The sequence below is a fragment of the Chionomys nivalis genome, chromosome 2 (genome assembly GCF_950005125.1).
Source record: "Chionomys nivalis chromosome 2, mChiNiv1.1, whole genome shotgun sequence".
In the NCBI taxonomy this organism is placed as follows: domain Eukaryota; kingdom Metazoa; phylum Chordata; class Mammalia; order Rodentia; family Cricetidae; genus Chionomys; species Chionomys nivalis.
Genome location: NC_080087.1, coordinates 18,608,339 through 18,633,624, shown reverse-complemented (window position 1 = coordinate 18,633,624; position 25,286 = coordinate 18,608,339). Strand labels below are relative to the sequence as shown.

At 42.0% G+C, this 25,286-nt stretch overlaps 1 protein-coding gene across 1 annotated transcript in view; it reads left to right on the top strand.

The window, feature by feature from the left end:
* Ppp1r14c (protein phosphatase 1 regulatory inhibitor subunit 14C) overlaps window positions 1-23,735 on the top strand; it is a 101,659-nt gene extending 77,924 nt beyond the window's left edge. Inside the window, exon 4 of the mRNA XM_057761893.1 lies at window positions 22,137-23,735. Coding sequence (XP_057617876.1) covers window positions 22,137-22,211 — 75 coding nt within the window. The 3' untranslated portion in view covers window positions 22,212-23,735. The remainder of the gene's footprint in view (window positions 1-22,136) is intronic.
* Window positions 23,736-25,286: the final 1,551 nt, after the last annotated feature.

Below are 25,286 nucleotides of genomic sequence, written 5' to 3'. Positions count from 1 at the left end.
TGGTCATGGTGTCTCTTCAGAGCAATAGAAATCCTAACTAAGGCACCAGGTGAGCCCAGGGCAGTGACAGGGGTGATGTTGACAATGATGATGATGATGATGATGATGATGATGATGATGATGATGACGACAACAGCAACAATAGCAAAAGGAAAGAGCAGATGTTTTCATGGGAAGAGTCACCCACATCTTGCTTTTGAATACTTGCCATCCGCAGTTAATGATGTTATTTTTATAAAACACAGACTTTATTTTCTTTGTGCTAGGAGTAGAACTGGAACCTTGCTAGTTTGAGACTGGTACTCTACCACTGAGCTGTGTCCCCAGCCATGACGCACAGCCTACAAAGAACACTGGGCCCAGTTGACATTGTCTAATGATTGTTGGTGACTTTATGGCTTCTTATTATTAAATTCAAAACGATCACTCTTTTTCAGTTTTCTCTCTGTTTAGAATTACATAGACCTAAATAAATAGGAATTAAAGATTAATGACTACATGGCATTTGAGATTTCTATATCGTTGGCAAATGTGGCCAGGATAAAAAGAAAAGGGGTATTTGAAGCCACCACATAAAGTTACAGCTGACTTCATTTTGTGACCAGTACTCCCTCCTGTGCCATGGTGATTAGTCTGAACTTGGTGACACATCACAAGAGAGCCATGTAAGGAAAAATCCTGAACTTTTTCTTAGAACAGTGGTATGGCCCTGTAGGATTTGTGCTGGGCCCTTAGCTACAGAAGCAGATTTATCCTCCAATCGTTGTCCTTGATAAGAGCCCGTGTAAGCCATTTATACACATTCTTGGTTAACCCTGAGAGGAATCTCTAAGCCTCCCTAAAGGGGCACATCCTGGTTTCCATGGGAATCTATGCTTCCTGAATTGCAGCTCTGCAACCACAAAAAAAAAAAAAAAAAAAAAAAAAAAAAAAGCCTGTTTGCTTCACAGACCACCTGAGCAAATATTAAGATATAACATTCTATTCATGTGGTAGAATTACTTTAGTCTCTTTAGTGATTAGAAAATTGGAAATTAGCATTTCATTCTTTTTCTGTCCTGTCAATCGCTTTCCATTGTTAGGATATTTATGTGGACTTTACTTAGTATTGCTTGAATTGTGAATGCAAAGATTCCAAGAAGTGCATTAGTAAGCAAAGAATGAGTTACACATCCTAAAGTTGATAATTTGGAGCGCTAGTGAGCTTCTTTTTTTAAAAAAATATTTATTTATTAATTATGTATGCAATATTCTGTCTGTGTGTATGCCTGCAGGCCAGCAGAGGGCACCAGACCCCATTACAGATGGTTGTGAGTCATCATGTGGTTGCTGGGAATTGAACTCAGGACCTTTGGAAGAGCAGGCAATGCTCTTAACCTCTGAGCCGGCTCTCCAGCCCCGCTAGTGAGCTTCTTTTGCTGAATGCAGACACAGGAGGACTTCGGGTAAAAAACAAATTCATCTAGGAGCAGTGGTCGAATCTCTGAGATTAAGGGGACTGCCCTTGCAGTAAAATAAATTTTAAAGGCAGACGTCCAGAAATCAAGCAGACAATGTGGTATCTGTGGCTTCAAGTTAAAGGAGGGAAATCAAAACCAGGTTGTAGTTAAGGCCTCTGGGAATTGGCACTGGCAGAAGTCACCGTGACAGCAGCCGCGACAGACCTTACCTGGAGGAGATTCCTTAAGCCTCTTTTTAGATAATGAAAGCAGGATCAATTATGCCCTCCCAGCACAGGGAGAGAAAAGTAATCCCTGCCTGGCATCCAGAGGAAATAAACACTCTTCTCACTCAATGGTGAGTGAGACTGGAGGGAGGGAGCTAGAAGGCTGTGAGGGTTGGGAGTATATCCCAGCATCCCTTGGGCTGAGCACACCCGGAAGCAGGATTCTGCCTTGGTGATTCGCTGTTTCCTGCCTGGTCTCCTGGGCAACCGTACCGTTAAGGTAGTAAAATTCTGAAGTGATTTTTCTAGATAATATCTAGATACTTCTCTGTGTCAAGGTTTTGTTATTTTGAACAGTTTCCAGGTGTTGCCATCACTCGTCCAAAGCGGTGCGACCAGCTTATCTAAACTTTGCTGAACTGGGAGGTTCTTCTGCTCTTCACCCTGTTGGCACATTGCCTGATTCTTACCTTGGCTACTGTTCTAGTTCATCTTCTGTTGCTGTGATAAACATCATGACCAAAACCAGTATGAACACACCAACCATTTGTCATGAGAATGAGCCAAGGTCTTCCCTATGAGCAATCTGATGGAAACATTGTCTTGGTTGAGTTTCCCTCTTTCCAGACAGCTCTGCTTTTCACTGTGTTGACGAAAAGCTAATTAGCACAAACTCGCACTTGAAGCCAGTTATGGCAAACACTTGGAATCCCAGTGCGTGAGACACTAAGGCTGAATTTAAGTCTAGCCTGGGCTACATAGCAAGACCCTGACTCACAAAACAAAACAAAAGCAAACGGCAATGACAAATAAACCAAAACCCCAGAGAAACCCTTAGACTTCCCGTAAGTTGGCAGTGAACCTGGGCCCCGGGGTGGGTAGATTCTGTCAATATGCAGGTTTAGGGCAGTGGCTGTTTTGGGGAGCAAAGAAGGGAGGGCACATGGCCATGTGGGCATGGGCAGGATTGGTGTCCCCTGTGTATCTCATCCTTAAGAATTCTCATGTGTTCTCCATCTCTGCTCTCAGTCCTGAGCTAGGCTTCAGGAGTAGGTGGTATTTCCTTGAAAGACAGGTTAAACATCCATAGTTCTTCCAGGCACACTTTGTTAGAGCTTGCCTCCCTGGCACTGTCACTGCGGCTGGTGACACTGTTCTCCAGGGAGTGGCTTTTAAGAGTCCTCATATTGGGAAATACTTCTAATTAAAGAGTCGCTGTTTAGTATCTATTCATCTTATTTTTTTTTCTAAGTGGTGCGGAATACTGGAAGAGATGACTTAAATGTAGTTTATCTACAGAGCAGAGAGCTCTGGTTTCCAGGGACCCATCTTCTTCGAAGCAGCACACTGTCACCAATGGGTGAAACAGATTCATTACTTTGCATGGCCCAGGAAGGCCCCCGACATCTGTCTACAGGGATAATTACAAAGCATGTGTCCATCTGCTGCCTGTGGTACAGGCTGGGGCAGGCTTGTGTGTGGGCAGTGGGGGCGGATGCTAAAAGCCAAAGGGCCCAGAGGGATCGGGAAAATAAGGTCTCGGAGTAGATGTGTTACCAATTCTGCCTCTAGAAAGAGCCGTCTGTTCTCGGGGCTGCTGCCAGGGCTTCTCGGAACCTGCCTTGACTTCGTCTTCAGCTGCCTAGTAATCTGGTGACCGCATGCTTTGGGAGTTAACTTTTCAAACCCCTGGGAAAGCTAGCCTTTCCGTGATTGTGTTGACTCCCCTGTCCTGCCCTCCCTTCCTCTTCCTCCTCCTCCCTCCCTCTCCCCTACCATCCAGTCTTCTCTACTCTTCCCTCCCTTTTCTCTCTCATTATATATAAAAAAAAAACATAAGCTCCACTTTTTTATTACTCATTACTTATCCAGTCTTAAAGAAATACCCCTGAGAGCCTTCAGAGTTCCTTGAGTCAATGGATATTTTCTACAGTTTTCTCCCTAATGGACATTAAAGACATGAGTGCTGCCCACCCACCCCCAAATCTATGTATTTTAATTGTATGTATGTGAGTGTTGATTATTTGTGTGTCTGTGTCCCACATGCATGCCTGGTGTGGGTGGAGGCCAGAAGGGGGTGCTGGATCCCCTGGAACTGGAGTCATGGGCAGTTGTGAGTCTGGGTCCTCTGTAAGAGCAACAAGCACTCTTAACAGCAGAGCCATGTCTCCAGGTCCCCATACCCCTTTCTTTACTTCCATGCCACCACTGTGTGCATTCACTCATTCCGTCAGGTCATTCTCTACAAATCCTTGCTGGGCTTCTCCTAATGTCTTGTCTTGACCAAACAGCAATGTGGAACTAGACTGTTATGACGACACAGGGGTGGCAAGTATACACATAGATTATTTTGTGTTCTTTTTCAATTTATGATTATGTTACCAGTTCTCTTGTTTGAAACCTTACTTATTTTGCCTATCAATGGTATTAACAATTGTATTAACTATTAATGCAATGGGATGTATACTTTGTTAATTCTTCCTCATCATCTTTTACTATTCAACATCCTTTTCAAAAATTATTTCTATGTGTTATTATTATTATTAGTGTGTGTGTGTGTGTGTGTGTGTGTGTGAGGGGGCACACATATGTGCCAGGACACTCGTGTGGAAGTCAGAAGACAGTCTTCAGGAGTTGGTTCTTGATGCGTTTATATGGTTGTTCTTTATCAGTAAAAAGTTGGGGGTCAGATATCAGGGTAAGAACCTGAATGATCAGAGAAGCGGTGGAGAAGCGACCAGTGACCTACTATATAGCTCTGTTGTTCCTCCATCCCCAAGGACCAAGACCCTCTCTAAGCCCCACCCTACTACTTCCTGTCTATCTAGCTTCAGTCCTCCAAAACCTCTATTTTAATTTTGGTCAGCTAGTCGCTAGTTCCATCTTCTGATGCAAAGCAAACTTTATTGTCAGAATGCAGTCAAAATGTTGCAGAACAGGTTCTCTTCCTCCACCCTGTTGAGGCAAGGTTTCTCTTGTTTCTGCCATGCTGCATGTTTTGGACTGGCTAGCCTGCAACCGTCTGGCTGTTTCTCCTGTCTCTGTCACTCATTTCACTGTAAGGGCCCCAGGACCACAGATTGATACCACTGAATCCAGCTTGTTTTTGTGTGTGGAGATTTTGAGGCTCAAACTCAGGTCTCAGGCTTGCTCAACAAAGGCTTTTATCTGCCAAGACATCTGTCTGGTTGTGTATAGCATTCTTTTTCTCATTTATTCACTGTGTGTGCTTATGTGTGCACCACAGTGTTTATGTGGAGGTCAGAGGGATGCTACAAAAGTCAGTTTTCTCTTCTGCCACGCCTGTAGTTATCCATTCTTCCCCTGGTAATTGCTTGTGTTGTGTTCAACTTTTAATTATTGAGAATACTAATATTACTATTGCCTTCATGTCTGGTACGCAAGAATTCTTCAAGGAATATAGGAGGAGATGACTCTCCTCTTGGTTGTTGGGCTGGCTCCGTGCTCCACATCAGTAAGTGTGAAATTTTTCTTCAGCCTTATTTGTCAGTCTGATGAGATCTCATTGTTTCAGTAGATCTTCCATGACTGTTGGCTGGGAGGGGGTGTATACTTAACTAGCATTTGTGTGTGTCTGTGTGTACGTGCATTTGTGTGTGCTCCTTTAGAAAATCCCATTTTGAAGCTGTTGCTGTCTGTGTTTCTTTTAAGTGTTAGCATTTTCATTATCGGTTTTTTTTTTTTTTTTTTTTTGGTTTTTCGAGACAGGGTTTCTTTGTGGTTTTGGAGTCTGTCCTGGAACTAGCTCTTGTAGACCAGGCTGGTCTCAAATTTACAGAGATCCCCCTGCCTCTGCCTTCCAAGTGCTGGGAGTAAAGGTGTGCACCACCACTGCCCGGCTCATTATCAATTTTTAAAGAATTCTTTATATATGTGAATATCTAGGAGGACAATTCAGATTAGAGTTTATTTCAATGTGTAATGCCTTTTATGTACAGAAATTATAAGTTTTAATGCCAAGTTCAGCAATGACATCTTTCATGATGAGTAATCTCTTAGAAGTTTATTTAAGAAATTGTTTATGGAGCTGGAGAAATGACCCAGTGATTCAGTACAGCTGGGTTTGGTTCCTAGCAACCACTCAGGACAGCACACAAGTGTCTGTAACTCCAGCTCAAGAGGATCTGGCCTCCATGGACCCTGTACTCATATGCACACATGCCAAATGCACATGATTAAATACACTAAAAATAAAATATTTTGAATGAAATTGTTTGCTGCCACGGTTGTCTTAAAGATAATCTCATTGCATTTCACTTTAAACATTTATTTTTTATGTATTTACTTTAACCATGCACTCAAAATCTATTCATTTTATCTGCCTATAGAGTGTGAGGTAGGGATCTAATTTGAAATCTTGCTATAATTTGATCTAATCTGACATCTTGCTATATTATACCACACTGTTCCTAACCTCCACTGTTCTGTAACGCCTTTCTGAGTGGCACCAAATTTCCCTCCCGGTAGGACCCACCATTGGCAGCCTGCTGCTGGGAAGAGGCAATGGGCAAAACTGGAAGACAGGTTCATATTCCCAGCACAAAATGCAGAGTCTCCCCAGGGACACAATATTTTACATCCCTCTCCTCCTTTTTCAGTCACAATGAAAAGGCTGTTCTGTGTGGCATGTGTATCTTTAGTAATTTTGTTTGTAATTAGACTGAAATCACATAACCCGACAACTCTAAAAAAAGGAATTTCTCATCCTCAGTATTGGTAGCACAGAGGCAGGGTTACTCAACCACCAGGTGGTGGTTCCAGGTTCCTTATGTCTTCGCATCAGAATGGTATTTGAATCCTGGTCTGATTACTCAGTAGCAGCATGACCCCAAGAAAGTCTCTAAATTAGTGACTCTCACCCTTCCTAATGCTGCAACCATTTAATACAGTTCTTCATGCTGTGATGACCCCCAACAATAACATTATTTTATAGCTACTTAATAGTGATAATTTTGTTACTGTTATCAATCATAATGTAAATATCTGATATGCAAGACATCTGACATGCAACCTATGTGGAAGGGTCTTTGACCTCCAAAATGGTCAAAACCCACAGGTTGGGATCTGCTGCTTTAAATCGGCATCCTGTTTTCTTAGACATTGGTACTGTTTAAGTCAGACAGTACATGTCATACCAGGTGGCACATGGACCAAGCTTCTTAAGCTTTTTCTACTTGTAACCCCTTTCACCTGAGACATTTTACATACCCATTATTACTATGACTTACTAATAATAAGTCAGAAATTTATCCTTAAAATAATCATCATACATGCAAATCAGCATTTGTAAATAATAAAAGGAATTTGCATATGAATGAGATCAATGTGCTTTTTATCTAACACAACCCAATTCAAAGATTAATTTAATGCTTTCACGCTGAAGAATGCCAGTAGGAAAATATAAAAAATCTTTGTTTTCCATACTTAAACCATTGTGTCTACAAGAGCAGAACCCTGTGTGCAGTTCATGACATAAAGTAGCCTCAGGTCTGAGCTGACAAGCCCGCCAAGGCTATATAGTAATGTCCTATCTCAAAAACAAATAAACAAATACCTCAAATCTGAGCCGAGGTGCTTCAGGGAGCATTTGGTGGAATTGTGTGGTATGAGAACACATATGCACAGTACAAAATGTGACTGGTTTCTGGTCATAACCAAGGCTGTGTTGGAGTCACGGTCTACGACACAGGCAAACACGACTTCATTACGTGTGGATTATTAAGTTTTGGTGCAGGAGAATTGTCTGTATTTTGTCAATCATGTTTTAAATAAACGCTAATTGGCCAGTCAGGAAGTATAGGTGGGTCAACCAGACAGGAAGTAGAGGCAGGGCAAGCAGAACAGAAATATTCTGGGAAAAAGGAAGCCCATTCCTCCCAGTACTACCCAGATCATGAAAGAAGCAAGATGTGACCTGTACCGAGCCTTGTGGCTAACATAGATAAGAATAATGGTTAATATAAGTGATAAGAGCTAATACGAAGCTTGAGCTAATGGGCCAATCTGTTTATCATTAATATAGACTCTCTATGTGATTTCTGTGGGAATTGCTGGGTGTGGGAACTGGGACAAACAAGGGACCCTCTGCATGCTACAAAGTTTTGGATCACTTGAGTTCAGAAACGTTTTAATGTCACTCATGTGTCACAATCCCCAATCCCCACATTAATTTCAGTGACCCACAAGGGGCTGCAGCACACAGCTCAAAAAGCATTAATCTGGAAGGTATCCTCAACAGGCACCGAGTACCAATGGAACATGGTACAATTCCAAGCAAAATGCACACACCATGAGAAAGAAAAGGCTTTGGGTAAACTAAAATATGTAAAGACTAAGTGTGAGGCATTCTTAGATACAAAGGTAGTCACTAGCACTGAATGGCCCAAAGGTCATTTAGAAGAAAAGTGTTCACTGAAGATAAAAAGCTTTTTGGTTGTTTTAAAAGAAGTTACTCTGGCCTAGTATGGCACTCCTAGGCTCAGATTCAAAGGAAAGAGTTGGAGATGGGAGATGGTGGCAGTTGTGGTGCTGGTGGTGCTGCTACTGGGGGGGCGGGGGCGCTTATGTGACACATATCTGGGACACATGCCTGTCTGTGCATGGTGTGGATTGTAGTGGGTGGTGACTGCTAAGAAATGCTGCTGAAGGAATGTTTCCACATTCACTTCAAGCTCCTTTTGAAAAAGAGCAAATACTCACTTGCAAGCCTTTAAGAGGGGAAGTTACTTAACACAAGTGGTTTGGAGTGGCTGATTTGTTAGCTCCTGTCTTTCAGATTGTGGAAGGAGAGGGAAAAGGCAGGAGTCTGATGAACTGCGGCCTTCTGCTCAGAGGTACTGGGAGAGGCTTATTGCATGGAGAGAGGTCACCTGGTCGTTCTGGTCTGCTCAGCCCCAAAATAATCACACAGAAATTGTATTAATTAAATCACTGCTTGGCCTGTTAGCTCTTGTTTCTTATTGGCTAGCTCTTACATTAATTTAACCCATTTCTATTAATCTGTGTATTACCACGTGACTGTAGCTGTGGCTTACCGCTAAACTCTGGCGGCTCCATGGCATCTCTCTGACTCTGCCTTCTTCCTCTGAGCATTCAGTCTAGTTTTTCCCCACCTAGCTCTGTTTTGTCCTATCATGAGCTCAAAGAAGTTCTTTATTCATTAACCAATAAAAACAACACATAGACTGAAGGACCTCCCACACCATTTCCCTTTTTCTGTTTAAACAAAAAGGAAGGCTTCAACTTTAACACAGTAAAATTACATATAACAAAACAGGTAAAATATTTATATATACTTTATCTTTTATCATAACTAAAAAACTATAGCTATAACTATAAATCCTTGAACTTAATCAAAGACTCCAGAAGGATATATTACCTAAGTAAACAGGAAGTACATTGTAAACAACTTCCAAACTCTAGAATTGACAGAGACTTCTTGCTACCTGGACAGTCACCCAAAGTTCCTCTGTACTGTTAGAGCATCCATCTTCAGCCTACAGGCCCATAGTATCTAGCAGACTTTTCCACAATGCAAGAAATTTCAGAGACAGTTCCGCCTATACTGGCAGTTTGTCACATTTTTCTGTGTCCTGCAGAATGTGAAGCAGACTCTTTCATGAAAGAGGAATCCTGAAGGACCATCTCAGCTTTAGGCAAGTTCAGTAGTCATTTCTTTGTGGGTCCTGCATGTCCAGTTAAGCAGTTAGGCAAGAGCAGTTTCTTGTCCAAATGGTTAACAAACTCCATAAAGAGCCTTTTCGATGCCCATCTTCCTCTTGAAGTAGATTGGTGTTGCCAGGATCAGATGTGTCTTATTGTTATAAAAAGTCCCAAGTTATTAAAACATTTTAAATGCCATATTCTAATATATCTCTATACATCTAGAAACATAGCTACAAGCTTGACTATTATAGATGAGTATCTATTAACTTATATTATACATTACATTTTAAAATGAGCTACACAAACACAATACCTTAATCAATATCAGAAATACATATACATATAACAAAATTGAACTTAATTTGTATCAATAAACCAAGATCCATACCGTTGCAAATTATTTATATCTATATCATATCTCCCTTTAAATGTAAACAAACATTTATAGACAATATTTGGGAATATGGGCATAGTTTTGTCCATACTGCTTCCTGCTGATTGGAGGCACTGTTAATCAGGTTTTTTATGGTGTATCCTGTGTGCTAGGTTCATCTCAGTCAGCAGTTGGGCAAAGTAATTTTTGAGGGGTGTTCAAGGCGACCTTTCAGGGGGTCTTAGTCCATCAAACCATATTGGTCTGGAAGCAATTCACAGGTTCTCATCCTCTGTGGAAACAAGAGAAGAACCTCTTTTCCAAGGAAACATATCCTTAGACCCAAATTTGGAAGTCATGATACCTTTATAATATACATGCTGGTTTAGCTTAGCAGCCCATACAATGAAATGTCTTTCTGTACTTAGCTCATTCACAGTCAAAAAATTCAGATAGTATACATAATCCAGACTCTTTGTGAATTTTCCATTTTTACATGACTTATTTTTTTTAACTTCTCTTAATCCACCCTTTTTTAAAGCACAAATTTTATTTTATGACTCTCTATACTTTTTATCTTCTCAGGACAATTCAGGATAACTAATCCACTTTCAAGGTAACTAATCTACTGTTGAGAGAACTAATCCTCTCTTAGGATCATGACATTAATCCACTCTAAGAACCTCAGAGCCCACTCACCTCTTCCAGACCATATCTCTTAATACTGTCATAATAGTGATTCAAGTTCCACATGAATTTAGTAGGATGTGATTGAACCAGAGAAGACTGGACATAGCCTTAAAGTTAGGAATAGAAGTCTTGATCACATTGGTGGTGCTACCCAGACCTCCGGGCATGGTGGTTTACCTGTCCCAATGGTGGTGCTACCCAGACCTTGGGGCATGGTGGTCTATCTATCATGATGGTGATGCTGCCCAGACCCCGAAGCATGGTGGTTTATCTTACTCCCATTTTTAGAGGCCTCCTTCCCCAAGGGCCGAGCCTTGTGCCCTTCTCAATAAGTCATCCTAGCCATATGAGAGCCATAAGAGAAACTTCTTCATGTCATGGCTTCTAGGGAAAGGAACACCAGGAACAAGATACCCTATGAGCTAACTCTTCCATTGAGGCCCCTTTTCCTAAAGTCTAGAGCACCTTCCAGAGAAGTTCCATTGACTGGGACCATAGTGTCAGTATGAGAACCTTTGGAGGAACACTTCCTAGCCAAGCCATGACAGGGGTGGCTGATGACAAGGGATTTTACACAGCACTTACTGTGATCTGGTTTTTCCTAAGCACTTCTCACCTGTGAATTTGCTGAGTTTTTCCAGTGAACTTGAGGGCAATTTCACTAGCATCTCTCCCACTTAGAAGAGAGGGACACTAACTGCTGCATCACTTTTCCTGGGGAGATAACAAATGTCTATTTACCCCAGATAGGGCATGGGTGAGAGAACAAAGAAAAGACACCCCACACCCAGCACAGGGGAACCTGTGACTTCATTGGTGTTGCTTACAGGACTCAAAGGAAGAAGTGTCATTCAAATCCTCCGTAACAGTGACAACTCAGGAAAGCTATATCCTGGAGTGCCCAGCATAGCTCAGAAGTAGCTTGGCTGGTGAGCACATCTTCCCTGTCTGGCAACTGTCCCTACTTATATAACCTTGGGACAGGATCTTGTGAATCTGGAAACTTCTTGAGATCCTGGTGTTTTACTTGAGGTTCTCTGCTCCCTTCAAGAGAGGATGCTTCAAGTTGGAGGACTCAACTGAGCAAGAGTACACAACCTTTACACCCTGCCATTCCTGAATGAGAATCACCAATCCTTGCCATGTAATTGCACCATTTATTACCCAGTGTATACAGTTCAACTCTTTTCTTCTAGAATAAACCCATTATGACTTTTTGAGGCATTTACTTCAAAGGGTCCTTCCTGTGTTCACAGCTAGGAGTCTTTATCTTCTGTTCTCTGCTTCTTGGGTCTCAACTCACTTTCCAGTCTTCAACACTCTGGGCTCACACCTCCTTACAAAGCAGCAAAAAGGTGTCTCTGGGAGCGATAGTTTGTCCCGTCCTCTCCAGTTCGCCCATCTACACAGGGAATCACCGGAGGGTGACTTTCAGGTGGTGTCAGGCATCTCTAGGTGCTACATTAGGAACATTTGAGCAAAGCCAGCTGAAGCAGCTACAAATAAAATAAACAATTCATTTTGAAACAGGGCTCAGAGAAAAAATGATTTTTTTGCCTTTTAAAAATTGTGCCTGTTGTGTTAATCCAAACAGTCTTTCAATGTTCAGGGATCTAGAGTGGCCAGATCTTAAAAACTTGCTAGCTAATACAAGTTTCATAAAGAGAGAAAGAAGGGGAAGGTGGTAGAGGACAAGGCCTTACTCCAAAGCAATGTCTCTTTCCCGTCCTTCCTTGTTCCCTCCTTCCCTCCCTTCCTCCCTCTTTCCCCTTCCCATCCCTCTCCATATCCCTCCTCCTTTTTCAAAAACATTTAGAGATAGGGTCTTACAATGTAGCCTGGGTGGCTGAAACTTTTTATGTTTATGACACCAGGCTGGTGTCAAATTCATAGATTCCGCTCCCGTCTCTCAAATGCTGAGGTCAAGGGCATGGACCAGAGTAGTCAGTCTTGATGCTGCAACTCTTACAATTACTAGGCAGCTCCTCTTTCATAAACTTTCAGGACCATGGCCCTTATTTGTCCTGGCATCAGAGAGAGAGTCCAGTTATAAGATCCAGGTGTTGGCCGCCATAGCTGCCCCTCTGTCAGTGTACACACAGACACACTTAACACTCCATCTCATGCCTTGTTTGATGGATGTGTTTCTGTATCTTCCTTCCCAGCTGGCCTAGGAGCCCCTGGAATAAAGGATTTCCAACCACTTCCACTGCATAGCTCAGTACTTAGGACAGAATCATTTATGGATCCCACCTAGGACTAAGTATGGGCTTAGCCCACATTTGTCCAATTCAGATGGCATCAACAGTCCTGCATTCAAACACTTGTCTTCTGATTTAATATGAACAACTTGTACTGAAGTAGAATATCAATCACTGTTAGTTTTCTTCTTTCTTGTGTGCAGCCCACCCAGGGCCAGATCCTAGTACAGAATCCACAGCCACCAGGGAGCACTCCATCCATCATCACTCATCCATGTCACCAGAGAATGAAAGTCCCCAAAAGAATGAATTACCCCTTTTGAGTATTGCAAAAGTCACAGCCTTTGTGCGCAGGGCATTGCCTTGAATGGCCCTCACTTTCCTATGGGAATCCAGCAGCTTGCAGTGGGAAGCGACTTTTCAGCATGCAGCGAGAAGCCACTTGCAGCCAGTCTTTCTCTCAGCATGTGTAGTGCATGGGGCTTAGGAGAGAGGAAGCTATATAAAGGCAGTGGTAAATTGTTGGGCTTGGAAGCAGCCTATATTTTTAGATAAAACGTGCACAGAACAGTAGCCAGTGTAGAAATGTTCTGAGCCATAAAACGAATCTCATACTGGCAGGGATTCAAGTCACACTTCAAATGAGAGGGAAATGAGAACATTGTTTGTTTGTTTGTTTGTTTGTTTGTTTGGTTGGTTGGTTGGTTGGTTGGTTGGTTGGTTTTTCAAGACAGGGTTTCTCTGTGAAACAGTCCTGGCTATCCTGGAATTCACTCTGTAGACCAGGCTGGCCTTGAACTCACAGAGATCCACTGCCTTTGCCTCCTGAGTGCTGAGATTAAAGGTGGGTGCCCCCACCACCCAGCAAGAAGATATTTTGAAATTTAATGAAAATGAAAGACGTGTTCAAGCAGTGCTTGGAGGGGAAAAAACATCACTAAATGTCTTTGCTAGAGCATCTCTTAAGTCAGCCTGAGGTTGTGGCTCAGCTGGTAAAGGGTTTGTCTAGCATGGGTGAAGTCCTGGGTTTGATCCCAGATGCCATATAAACTGGGAATAGTGTCATTTGGTTTGCCTGTCATCTTAGCACTAGGGATGTGAAAGTAGGCAGGAGGCTCAGGAGTTCAAGGTCACCCTCAGCTACACAGTGAGTTTGATGCCAATTTGGGTTACATAAACTCTGCCTCAAAAAAAAAAAATACAAACACAAAAATATCAAAATCAAATTAATGAATAGATAATAGAATTTTCTCTAAGCTTATCTCATCCAGTTCCCGGGTAGATGGGTGCAGTCTTGAGAGAAGCGATTGGTAGAGACAGTGTGCCAGAAACCAAGCAGGATGTGCATTTCACTTGAACTATTTGTTTGCTTTTCTAAAAACCAAGAAACCGAGTTAAGAGCTAGAGAGAGCTATGTATTACAGTAAGGGGACAGCAGAACCCAGTCCCTGTGGTCACAGATTTCCCAAATTGGCAAGTATTTGAACATAATGATCATCCTTCAAAATCCAGCATCACTCCTTTGAGGAAGGGTGAGACCACACATTCCACCCACTGTCACCCGGTCATGTAAAATACTCATCGTATGCACTCTTTTCCTCCCTGGTTTTTGTCACTAGTCTTCCAAATTGTAAATAAATGGTGATGCATCCACTTGGGGACTGAATATAATGGAGCGTCAATGGGAAGTCTCTGTGCTTCACGCCTGGCTGGGAAACATGAGCGAAGGTGCCTCCGAGGGCCCTGTGCGAAACTGCGGTGTGAAATCTGTGTGCAATTGCAAAAGTTAGCAGAGGCATAGAAAGGGTCATCAACCTCTATTTAGAGTTAGACTGAGCAGTGGAGGCGGGACCCTTTAAACTCCACGGAGGCAGAACAAGGGAACCATGGGGTTTAGAAAGTGAAGCGTGAGTGTGCAGCATAGACTTGGCATGCTATTAGAAAAGGATTGTGGGAGCGGGGCAGCAGGGACTTCCTGGAATAGTGTGAGCTGAGTGCAAACTCGTATATTTATTCTAAAATTCTTAGGGTAATTTAAAGGGCCTAGAATGGCCAAATCATTTGGAGAAAAGTCACCAAAATTGGCAGAATGACATTACCTAATATTATCAGGACTTACAGATTGTATTTGCAGAGACAGTGCGTTATTGTTATAAAAGAAAGACAAATGAATAGATTTAGCTCTTCCACACCTAACCTATACCAAAAAAAATGGAAGCATATTTCATTCAAAGACATACATACGTGTGTGTGTGAGTGTGTGTGTGTTTTAAGCAATCTTATTTATAACAGTCCCACGCCAGAAACAACAGATTTCTGTCAGTTGGGTGAATGGATAAACCACTTGTGGTACATCTATAAAATAGAATACTATTTGGCAATCAAAAGGAAGGGACTTTTAATATACACCACAATACTGCTAGATTTTCAAAATAGGCTGACTGAAAGAAGGTAGATAAAGAACAAACTGTTAGGATTCCAATTATGTGATAGTCTAGTTAATAAAAACTAACATATAGTCAGAAAACAAAGCCATGTTTCTCTGGGGTTGGGAGAAGGGAGGGATTCTAGAGTGATGAAGAAATTTCTGAATTTCTGTTATATTGATTATCTAGTTCAGTGGTTCTCAACCTTCCCAATACTGCAACCATTTATTACAGTTCCTCGTGTTGTGGCCTGCAACCAAAAAATTATTTTTGCTACTACTCCATGACTGTAATTTTGCTACTAGAATGAACTGTGAATATTTTGGGAGATAGAGCTTTGCCTACAGGGTCATGAGCCACAGGCTGAGTGGGGCTGGTCTAGACAGTACGCTTGTGGTACTTGTACACCTTAGAATATTTAGTTTGTAGCTTCTCGATTAAACCTTAATACACTGGGCAGGAGGTGTTCTTGTTTTTTGTTTTGTTTTGTTGTTATTGTTTTCTTTCTTTAAAAAAATCCCTAGGAACCTCTTAGGGATGGAGGCTTCTTTTCTAATCATTATGTTAAAGTTTCTCTGTTCCATGACACAGTGACTTTCCCACCCATTCCAGAGGCTCTGTCTCTGTCCCTCATTTGCCCAACATTTTTATTCTATTGTTATTGTTATTTTAGCATGGGACTTTATTAGCACCTCTTCCTTCTAGAAGCACATGCTTCTCTGGGCTCCTTTCCCACTTCCTGTCTGCATCCCCCCCACCTCTTATGCCACACTGTCCTCCACCAGTCCCCACTTGTCCCTCAGCCTCCTGCCTTGCTCTTCCATCTGCATTTCTGTGCTTACACTTGCCTCCAAGCTTTCCTCATCCAGCTGTGCAGCTTAAGGCGTCATCATCTGCACTGACCCATAGAATTTTCTGGTGTAATGTAAATATTACCTAGCTGACCGCATTGTGCCGTTGGGTACCCATACAAGTATGGGTTGCTTAAAATGTGGTCAGTGTGACTAACAGAAAATATTTTACGTTTTACTTATTTCAATGGCCGTATGCACTCAGCGGCCACAGTCCTGAAGTGTGTGATTCTAAGCTATTTTGTTCACAAGTCCTCCCTATGGACCTATTAGCTGATCTTGACCTGTGTTTGTTCAAAATGGAATGGTAACAGTTGTATTTCTTTCAGGAAAGTTTGTTTTGTTTGGTCTTGAGTCTTTGTGACTCAATAATGGCCATTTCCTTTGTACTCAAACTGAAAGCTTCTGATGGGGATGGATGCTGGTGTGGGGCCACAGTCCTCACATTCATCTTATCTGTCATCTCATTGCAAGCCCGCTACTGTCCCTCCAGTTGTCCTCATCTCAGCCAACAACATCACCTTTTTTACTGAGCCATGGTGGCTTTCTCTGCCTCTTCTCCCCTCCGCATCCTACACCCATGTTCAGCCTAGCAGGAAGGTCTGTTGGCTCTGCCTCTGAAATGCATGCAAAATCTATACTCTTGTTTATTTCAGTGTTGACCATGGCTTTGATTGCCAGGTTCACTACCATAACACCAAATTGATGTGCCTTCCTTCCATTCATGTCTTCAAAGCCCATACAGCTTCCAAAAGGTTATTTCAGACACTTAAATTAAATCACATTGCTCTATGCTTCAAGGCCTCCCATGGCTTTCCGTGGCAAAGACAAGACTCTGCTATGTGGCAAACTAGGTCCTGACTGTCTGGCCCTATGAACCCCAGTATTTCCCTACCCACTCACTCTGGCATTCTGTTCCAGGGATACCCATCTCCTGACTCACTCATTTGAAGGTCTCTGTACTTGTACTGTCAGCAAGCCCCTCCAAGCCTCCTCTAAAATGGTCAGTTTTCTGAGTAGGGTTTCTATTGCTGTGAAGAAACACGGTGACCATGGCAACAACTACAAAGGAAAAGATTTAATTGTGGTGGCTCACTTACAGTTCAGAGATTTAGTCAATTTTCATCATTGTGGAAAGCAAGGCAGCATGCAAGCAGACTAAAGCTTGGTGCTAAAGAAGGGGTTGCAAGTTCTTGCATCTTGATGCACAAGCAGCAGGAAGTGATCTGAGATACTTGGTGTGGCTTGAGCGTATAAGACCTCAAAATCTGCCTCCACAGTGTCATACTTTCTTCAACAAGGTCATACCTACTCCAAAAAAACCATACCTCCTAACAATGCCACTCCCTTTTGGAGCCATTTTCTTTCAAACTACCACACCAACTAATTCAGGCCTCAGTTCAGAGGTCACTTCTTCAAAGGGACAGCCCCCCCCTCGTCTAAATCTGTGTCCTCAGTTCAAGGCTGGGTTTTTTTTTTTTCTTTTTAATAAATGGTCTATATTGTTACTGGCTGAAAGTATCTTTGAGAAACAAACATAGAGTCATTTAGGTATTCTTGATTAGAAATCCTTGAGTCTTCCTGGAGAATCATCTGGAAAATAAACTGAGTCTTTCTGGATAAGTGCCATTGCCACATTTCCATTTGGGGAATACATATTGGCCTTCTTGCTTTTCACATACTCAACTGAGCACCCAAATGTGCAAATTTAATGGATAATTTAAACAGGCATTATGTATTTGTGTTAGTCAGGACTCTAAATGAACAGAACTGATGTATATTAAAAAGGAGTGTTGTGGTCTGAAAAAGCAAGGGATAAAACCAGACTCACTGAACATAGCCGACAATGAGGACTGCTGAGAACTCAAGAACAATGGCAATGGGTTTTTGATCCTATTGCACGTACTGGCTTTGTGGGAGCCTAGGCAGTTTGGATGCTCACCTTACTAGACCTGGAAGGAGGTGGGAGGTCCTCGGACTTCCCACAGGGCAGGGAACCCTGACTGCTCTTCGGGCTGATGAGGGAGGGGGACTTGATTGGGGGAGGAGGAGGGAAATGGGAGGCGGTGGCGGGGAGGATGCAGAAATCATAAATAAATAAATAAATAAATAAATAAATAAATAGGAGTGTTGTTAGACTGACCTCCAGGATCCAGCCTGGTTGGTGCAGGGGTGGCTGTCACAATGGGACAGTCAGTGAACTCAGTAATGTTTACTCAACAAGACTGGATGTCTGAGCAGTCCCTATCTAGGGCTGGAGACCCAGAGGGTTCCTGGAGAGCTAATAGTTTTTGGTCTATGTTGGAATCTTGAAGAAGCTGGGTTTAATACCTGTTGTAGCAACAAGATAATCAAGCTTGTCAGTCAGAGTGAAGGCAAGCAGGCAAAAAATAAAAGACTCCTTCTTCTGTGGTATTTTATGTGGGCTGCACTAGAAAGTGTAGCTCAGATTTAGGGTGGTTCTTCCTACCTCATATAATCTGATTAAGAAAATCCCTCGGAGGTGTTGCCTAGTGAGGTAAATTTTAGTTGATTCCGGATGTAATCAGATGAATTGACCACCAGGATTAGTCGTCACATGTACAGACAGTATATTAAGTCTATCAAAGTTATGTTTCTGTAAAATTAAAATGAAAGATCAGCAAGATGACTCAGAGGATAAAGGCACTTGCTGCCAAGCTTGACTGAGTTTGTTCCCTGGGACCACTTGGTGGAAGGAAAGACCCAAAACCCCAAGGTTGTCCCCTGGTTTACATGTTTGTCATAGTATAACACACACAATTAATTATAAACACAAATTATATTATTGAAACATTTTAATCTATGAGATTCACCTACCTTATGATAAATTTGTGTGGAATTTAAATTCGATTTAAATGATAAAGCCACTTTTGTCTTGAGGAAGTAGGCCTTCAGTTTAGGGTATGCTGCTCCTCATGATTTTCATCTTTACTTTGTGAAAATTTTATTAAAAGAGTAGAAAATCAGCAGAGTTATTCATGAACTAAATGATGAGGTTAATGATTCTGACCTTGGATTTTTATCAAAAGAGGAAACGCACAGTGGAATACTGGGCTCCTGCCGCTCATTTGCATGGCATTCATACACATAACAATGATTTGCATAGCAGTTTCCAAAACAGTGAAAGGAAAACTGAATGTGCCAAATGCTATGGGCTGTGAACAATGAGAAACTTAGCTTCGCAAAATGCAAGTTAGATATGAATGGGGAAAATGGTGTTATTTCAATCATGAGCATTCTTTAAATGAGATAGGTGTACCGAAAAATAAAATAGGGCTTTCATCTCACTCCTCTGCTGTCCTCTGTGAGGGATGGCAGGCATTAAGATGGGTGAGTTCGCTGACCAGCTTGTGGGACCAGTCTCCAAGAGGAATTATCTGGACTGAGGACAGTTATTGAGCACATAGATTTCGCTTATACCATTGTTTATATTTTGGAATATGCCAGAAGCGTCTGAGAATCTAGTACTGAGGAATTTAGTATTGATGCTGTCTATAAAAGGACTGTGTAGCCAGGAGCATTTGCTTTTAGAAAGACTTTCTTATAGTGAGGAAAAGCTTGGCATGATGTCAAGTAGACAACAAGGATCACAGTGTGATCTAAGTAGCTAAAGTCAAGGTTTACGGCAGCAAATTCATTAAGTGCGATTAATTCAGAGTATACCACTCCTGGTTTGTATTTCCCAAATATTTAAGCAAAACACGTATTAGTTTTATACTAGCAAAGACTATTAAAAATCAAATTATGGTGGTGGTAGGCAAAGTATCACATGCTACAGCTTATTATGGGTTGGGTGGGGTCCGATAACAGTGCAGGACTGACAGAGCCTGGGTCTTAATGACTGCAGGTGTAGCTGGCAGGAGGAGACTGCCAGAGAGTTAGTTTTTGAAAGGTCTCCACATAGTTAAGCCATGATATTTTCATAAGATCAGTTTATCTGTGTCTACTCTCAGTTGGCCCTGGTATGACACATAATTTTATTATTTTTTACCAGCCAGAAAGTCCGGCTGGCTACCAGCTTTGTCTTTACAAATACAAAATAGGAAAAAGATGCAATCATTTCTTAATACATGCGACTTTGATAGCACATGAGCATTTAAAAATACAAGGCAAAAATGACAGTTTCTTAATGGTACAAGACAGTTATTGTAGGTCAGTGCTCAGTCTTTGGTTTTTGGTCTCCAGGCAATCACCGGGACTAGGGATCTGACTCCATCTCTGGGATGCTTGCCTAACTTGCTCCAAGTCCTGGATTTCACCCCAACTCTGCACAAATCAGTCATGCAGTGCAGATCAGGAACACACTTCAGTGGGTCTCCCCAGCATTTCTTTGTGAATAAATTTGATGAGAATAGAAAACAGAAGCACGTGCACAGCAGGGATTTATTCTGAGAGTTTCAATGCAGGTGTTGTGTAGGCACCGATCTGTAACACCAAATGTGATTCTGGTTGTTTGTTTGTTTGTATGATTTACAGAAGAAGAAAAAATCTCAAGGATCCTTAGCATGCCCCAGAGCAGAGCTTCTAAAACCTTATCTACTAGCAGTACCTTTTTACGCAAGAATTTCTCTGTAATTAGTATAATATTTATATTTATTCTTTGATAATGTCATACATGAACACAATGTATTTGCCTTAGAAAAATTATAGGTATTTAAAACAGGAATACAAATAAAACACCCACTGACAGTAAATTATAAAGACATTTATAAATTATAAAGAAATGTATTTTAAAACAATTCTTTGTTATACATGTAGTTTACCATTTATTAAGACAAAAACTTTTTTATTCTAGCAATGTACTTGTTTATTTTTACATAAAGAGGTAAACATGGTTGATTATTTGAAACTTCAGGGTATAGAACATTTTAGTAGTTTTTTCCAGAATGGGTTGATATGGCCCAGTGGTTCTCTACCTCCCTAACACTGTGATTCCTTAATACAGCTCCTCATGTTGTGGTAGCCCCAACCATAAAATTATTTTCATTGCTGCTTCATAGCAGTAGCTTTGCTACTTACATCAATCATAATGTAAATAATCTGTGTTTTCTGATGGCCCCGTGAAAGGTCATTCAATCCCTAAAAGGATCATGGCCCACAGGTTGAGAACTACTGATCTAAACAATACAGAGAACCAGACACTTCACAGAAATACTTAGCATAATGTGACGGAAGTACATTTAGGGCCATTTCAAAATCATTGGAAATTCTGTCCCAATCTTAAGCCAAAATATACTAAATAATTATATATACGTGTGCGTGTGTGTATGTGTGTGCGCGCGCACATATATATAAAGTAAGCAACTCAATCAGCAATTTTTTAGAAATCAAAGCTTTCAAGATGACACAGTACAAGGATATAATAATTTGACATTTCTATGATAGACAGTAGAAATTATTAAAAGTCTTTTTTCTATAATTAAAGCATTATGTTTCTATCACATCAGAACACTTGGGGTGCACAGCAAAAACAACATTGCAGCAGGTGCCACAAGGAATGCCTTGGGCTTTAATACATGTGATTCTGCCGTCATCCCAGGCCTTGTGTGCGCCAAAACCTTGCACTGTTGACAAATGTTTCATGGCTGCCGGACTTGGTTGCATGACCTCACCCACGTGAGGTCACTGTCCACAGTTTAAGCAGTTGGAGAGACTGATTTTCAGGAGCATCAGTCTCACTTGGGATCTTGCCAAAAAGGCACCTTGTCATTTTCTATAGTCATGTACTGAGCCAGATGCACGGAGGTGGTCCTAGCAGCCTGTCACTAAATCCCCTGGATAGATCTGATAATCGGCTGTGAGAACCAATGGCCCAGCTTTGCTGATCCAGGTACAGTCTAGGGCCAGCTGCAATCTAGTTGGAAATGACAGAATCTTAGGCTCTAACCTGACCCTACACAGTTAGGATCACAAGATGTCTCGGTGTATTCCTACACATGGTTGGACTGAGTTCAGAAGTCACGCGTAGAATCCACATGGGTGATGTCTGTCAGTGACATCACCTGACTTTTTCCCTACAGAGAGCAGAGCAAGGAGAAGGCGTTGGGCTGTGAAATTCGCGCACCTTGCAGCTTCCTAAAACTTCCTTTGCTATTTTACATCAGAGTTTAAACCTCCAAGCAGATTCACACACTGCAGTTGATATCAATGACACTAGGCACATTCACAAGCACAGGTTTTAATAACGTGGCCTCTTGTATTAACTTCCTTCATGTCTTTTAGGAATTCATCAGGGAACTGCTCTCCCGGATAAGAGGCATGAGAAAGCTGAGCCCTCCGCAGAAGAAGAATGTATAATTTTGGAACAGGGTAGAATTCTCTCGGAGACGAAAAAAGCAACCTGGGATTTGGACTTCAGAAGACTTTTATTAAATAACCATAGTTGTCTTTTACAAACAACATTTTTTGGTGTGTATGTGTGTGGAGGGGGGGTTAGACATTTATTCAAAAGTGTTCCTTCTTTTGTTACTTTAAAGGGTTTTTGTTACTGTAATATTTTAATGGCAAAGCTATCACAACTTGGACTGCAGCCCAAGCAAAGACTGTAAAAACAGATGCATCTGTAAGGATGGGCGAAGCCAGGCAGTGTTTTCTGTTAAGGACTCAGTGGTAATTAGGATCTTACTCTACAGGGAAGACGGTTTTCTTGTGGTCAGTTTGATGAGACATTTTTAAGTTATACATTTGACTGAGATGTCAAAAATGTCTCATGGTTGTATATATATATATATATATCTACAAACTCTAAGTCAAAAATAGAATGTGACCTCTATCTCACGTTGATGGAATAAACCTGTGCCTGTCCTGATAGAAGAGGTCACAGGATGTGTGTTTTCAAGATGCCTCCAGGCATTCTTCATACAAGTGTGGTCTACCTTCGGCATCCACTTTCTGGGCCAAAGTGGAAGAATTAGGTGTGTTCATTATTATAATGAGCCATACGACACACGTTGAGTTGGTCAAGGGCTTACAATATGAACTTTCTTTTTTTTTCATTGGTTGAGATGCTTCGCCAGGTCAAATCCTTATTGCCTCATTGTGGTCTTTTGAAGTTTTATGAACTTTTAATTTCAAGAACCAACCAGATTTCTAAAGAAATACCCACACTTCCTGAAGAGAGTTTTGCAATGGAGAAAGGAAGCCCCATGTAGCAACCGGGTTCTCTACTTTCAATGCAATACTGTGTATCATCTCTGTCAGTGAAAGCCTGCCAAAGGGAAGCCAACAGATTGAATCTCTTCCTCCCTAGAAGTAGATTCTGGCCCCTTCTGTGCTTGGATACCATCAGTCTGGAAGCGTAAACTGAGTATTGAGAAAATGTAGAGATGGGAAGCCCCCGCAAGATGCTTGTTGATTTAGAAGCGTGGCTTCATCTCTGGTTTCTCTCAGTGGTTCATGGTCCTAATTGTGACTTTGATTTCCATGTTGGGAGCTAGGCCTGAGTGCCTACCCTTATCCCTCAGTTACATACCAGCTCTTTAGAGAAGAATTAAAATTCATATGGGATGTAGGCGGGGTAAAAAATGAGTGGAACCCTTCCTTCCTTCCTTCCTTCCTTCCCTCCTTCCTTCCTTCCAGGAAGCCCCTACTGCCTCCCCTGGATACCCTGCCTGCTGTAAGAAGTCTCCAGGTGGCCCTGTCTGAAGACAGGGACCAGGCATTTTATATCAAGGGTGCTTTGAACATATTTTATTTTTTAAAAGAACTATGTTTGTGAATTTTCTGTATACTGGCAAGCTTTTGGAAATGTATTTAATTTTGTAATGTTTACCAATGATTTATTTACAAGCTATTTACTCAAATAAAGGGAGCTGCTTACAAGCTTGTCTGTGCGTATGATTGCAGACTATGCAAGGCCATGTTCACTTCGTCTGTGTGTATGATTGTAGAATTTGCAAGGCCACGTTCTCTTTCCTGCATTCTCTGCAGATGAAGATACCAAGCACTCAGAGGGCTAGCCACTCTTTTCCAAGTATGTGCCAGCATTTAATCATGACATTTTTCTCGCTCTCTTCAGCAGAGGACCCACCATGGTCTTGGACTGGGAAAGAAGCAAGACCAGCAATGTGTACTCAGCCCTGAGTGGGCTCCTATTCCTGCGTTCTCCCAAGCTGTGCCCCCATTCATTTCATTCAGACTCCCCTTTTCCCATCTGAGACAAACCTGTAGGGATTTGAAATTAAGAAAGCATTCCAGTTGTTAATAGAATGCCATGCACAGTAATAGTCAGGAATATGTGATATGTGCAGGGTTTCTATCAAGCTTGACCAGCCGGCATCATATTCAGCAGGTGAAGCAGGAGTCCCATTTCCACCCGAGGTCTCTCATCCCACTTGTGCGTGCTCTGGCCTTGCTTTTCTCCCTTGCTCGATGGCATCACCGGACTTCCTGGGTGATCCTGGTAGATGTTAGGCTACATTCTTGGTTCCTCTCCCTCTCCAAAACACCCAGTCACCAAGCTTAATTAATACCTTTTAAGCCTGTCCATGCTGAACCTCCTTAGATTGCACAGCCAATGCAATGGCTTTTCCATGTCCAGTTTTATCTCTTTCTGCTATTTCTACCTAGTAATTAGAATGATTCAATCGCCTTTGTCTAACAAAACTAACCCCTTGTCACACCTTCAGAAGAACATGGCCCTTGCCTCCTTGCTTCAATTTTTGGTCCTGTTGGATATCATTGAACCCTTGTGGTTTCTAGAATGCCCCATGTAATTTTCTCACCAGGGGTTAGTAAAATATTTTACCTTGGCCTAGAACACCCTCTTCACCAACTGGCTCTGTTGAGAGGGCTGGAACAGATTACCCCAGTCCTCCAAGATGTCCTCCATGGCTCTGTATGTACCCCATCACAGCGCGTACCAACAATGTTCTACCTGCTTGCCCTCATGTGAATCCCTCAGATCAGGCCCTGGCATTGCCATTCTGGGGAATGGACTGTAACTCAGCATCCAGTCCTATGCCTGGCTTATCAAAGAAGTCAGCGAACGTTAAAGCATCTTCTAGAAGATGCCTTCCTCCCCAGCTAGGGTGGTGGTTCTGGGGTCTGAGTGTTTGTTGGAATTACTTGAGCTTTAAAACAACACAGGCCTCAGTCGGCTCGGACCCATTACACTCATGCCCTAAGTCCACAGTACTTGTTTTTCCAGATCCCCGCATTGAGCCCCCCTAGTGTCTTATAGGGTATGTTGACTTGAGGTCAGTCTCCTTCATTTACACAATGGCTGCAGGAGGCAGCTGGCCCATGGACACACTGGTTCTTCACCACACAGGTGCTCGTCACTGCAGGATGATGTCAACGTCTGGTTCCGCGGAACCCTGGGACACACAAATTAAACTTGATGGTATGCTTCCGCTTGTAAGCATTCACTCT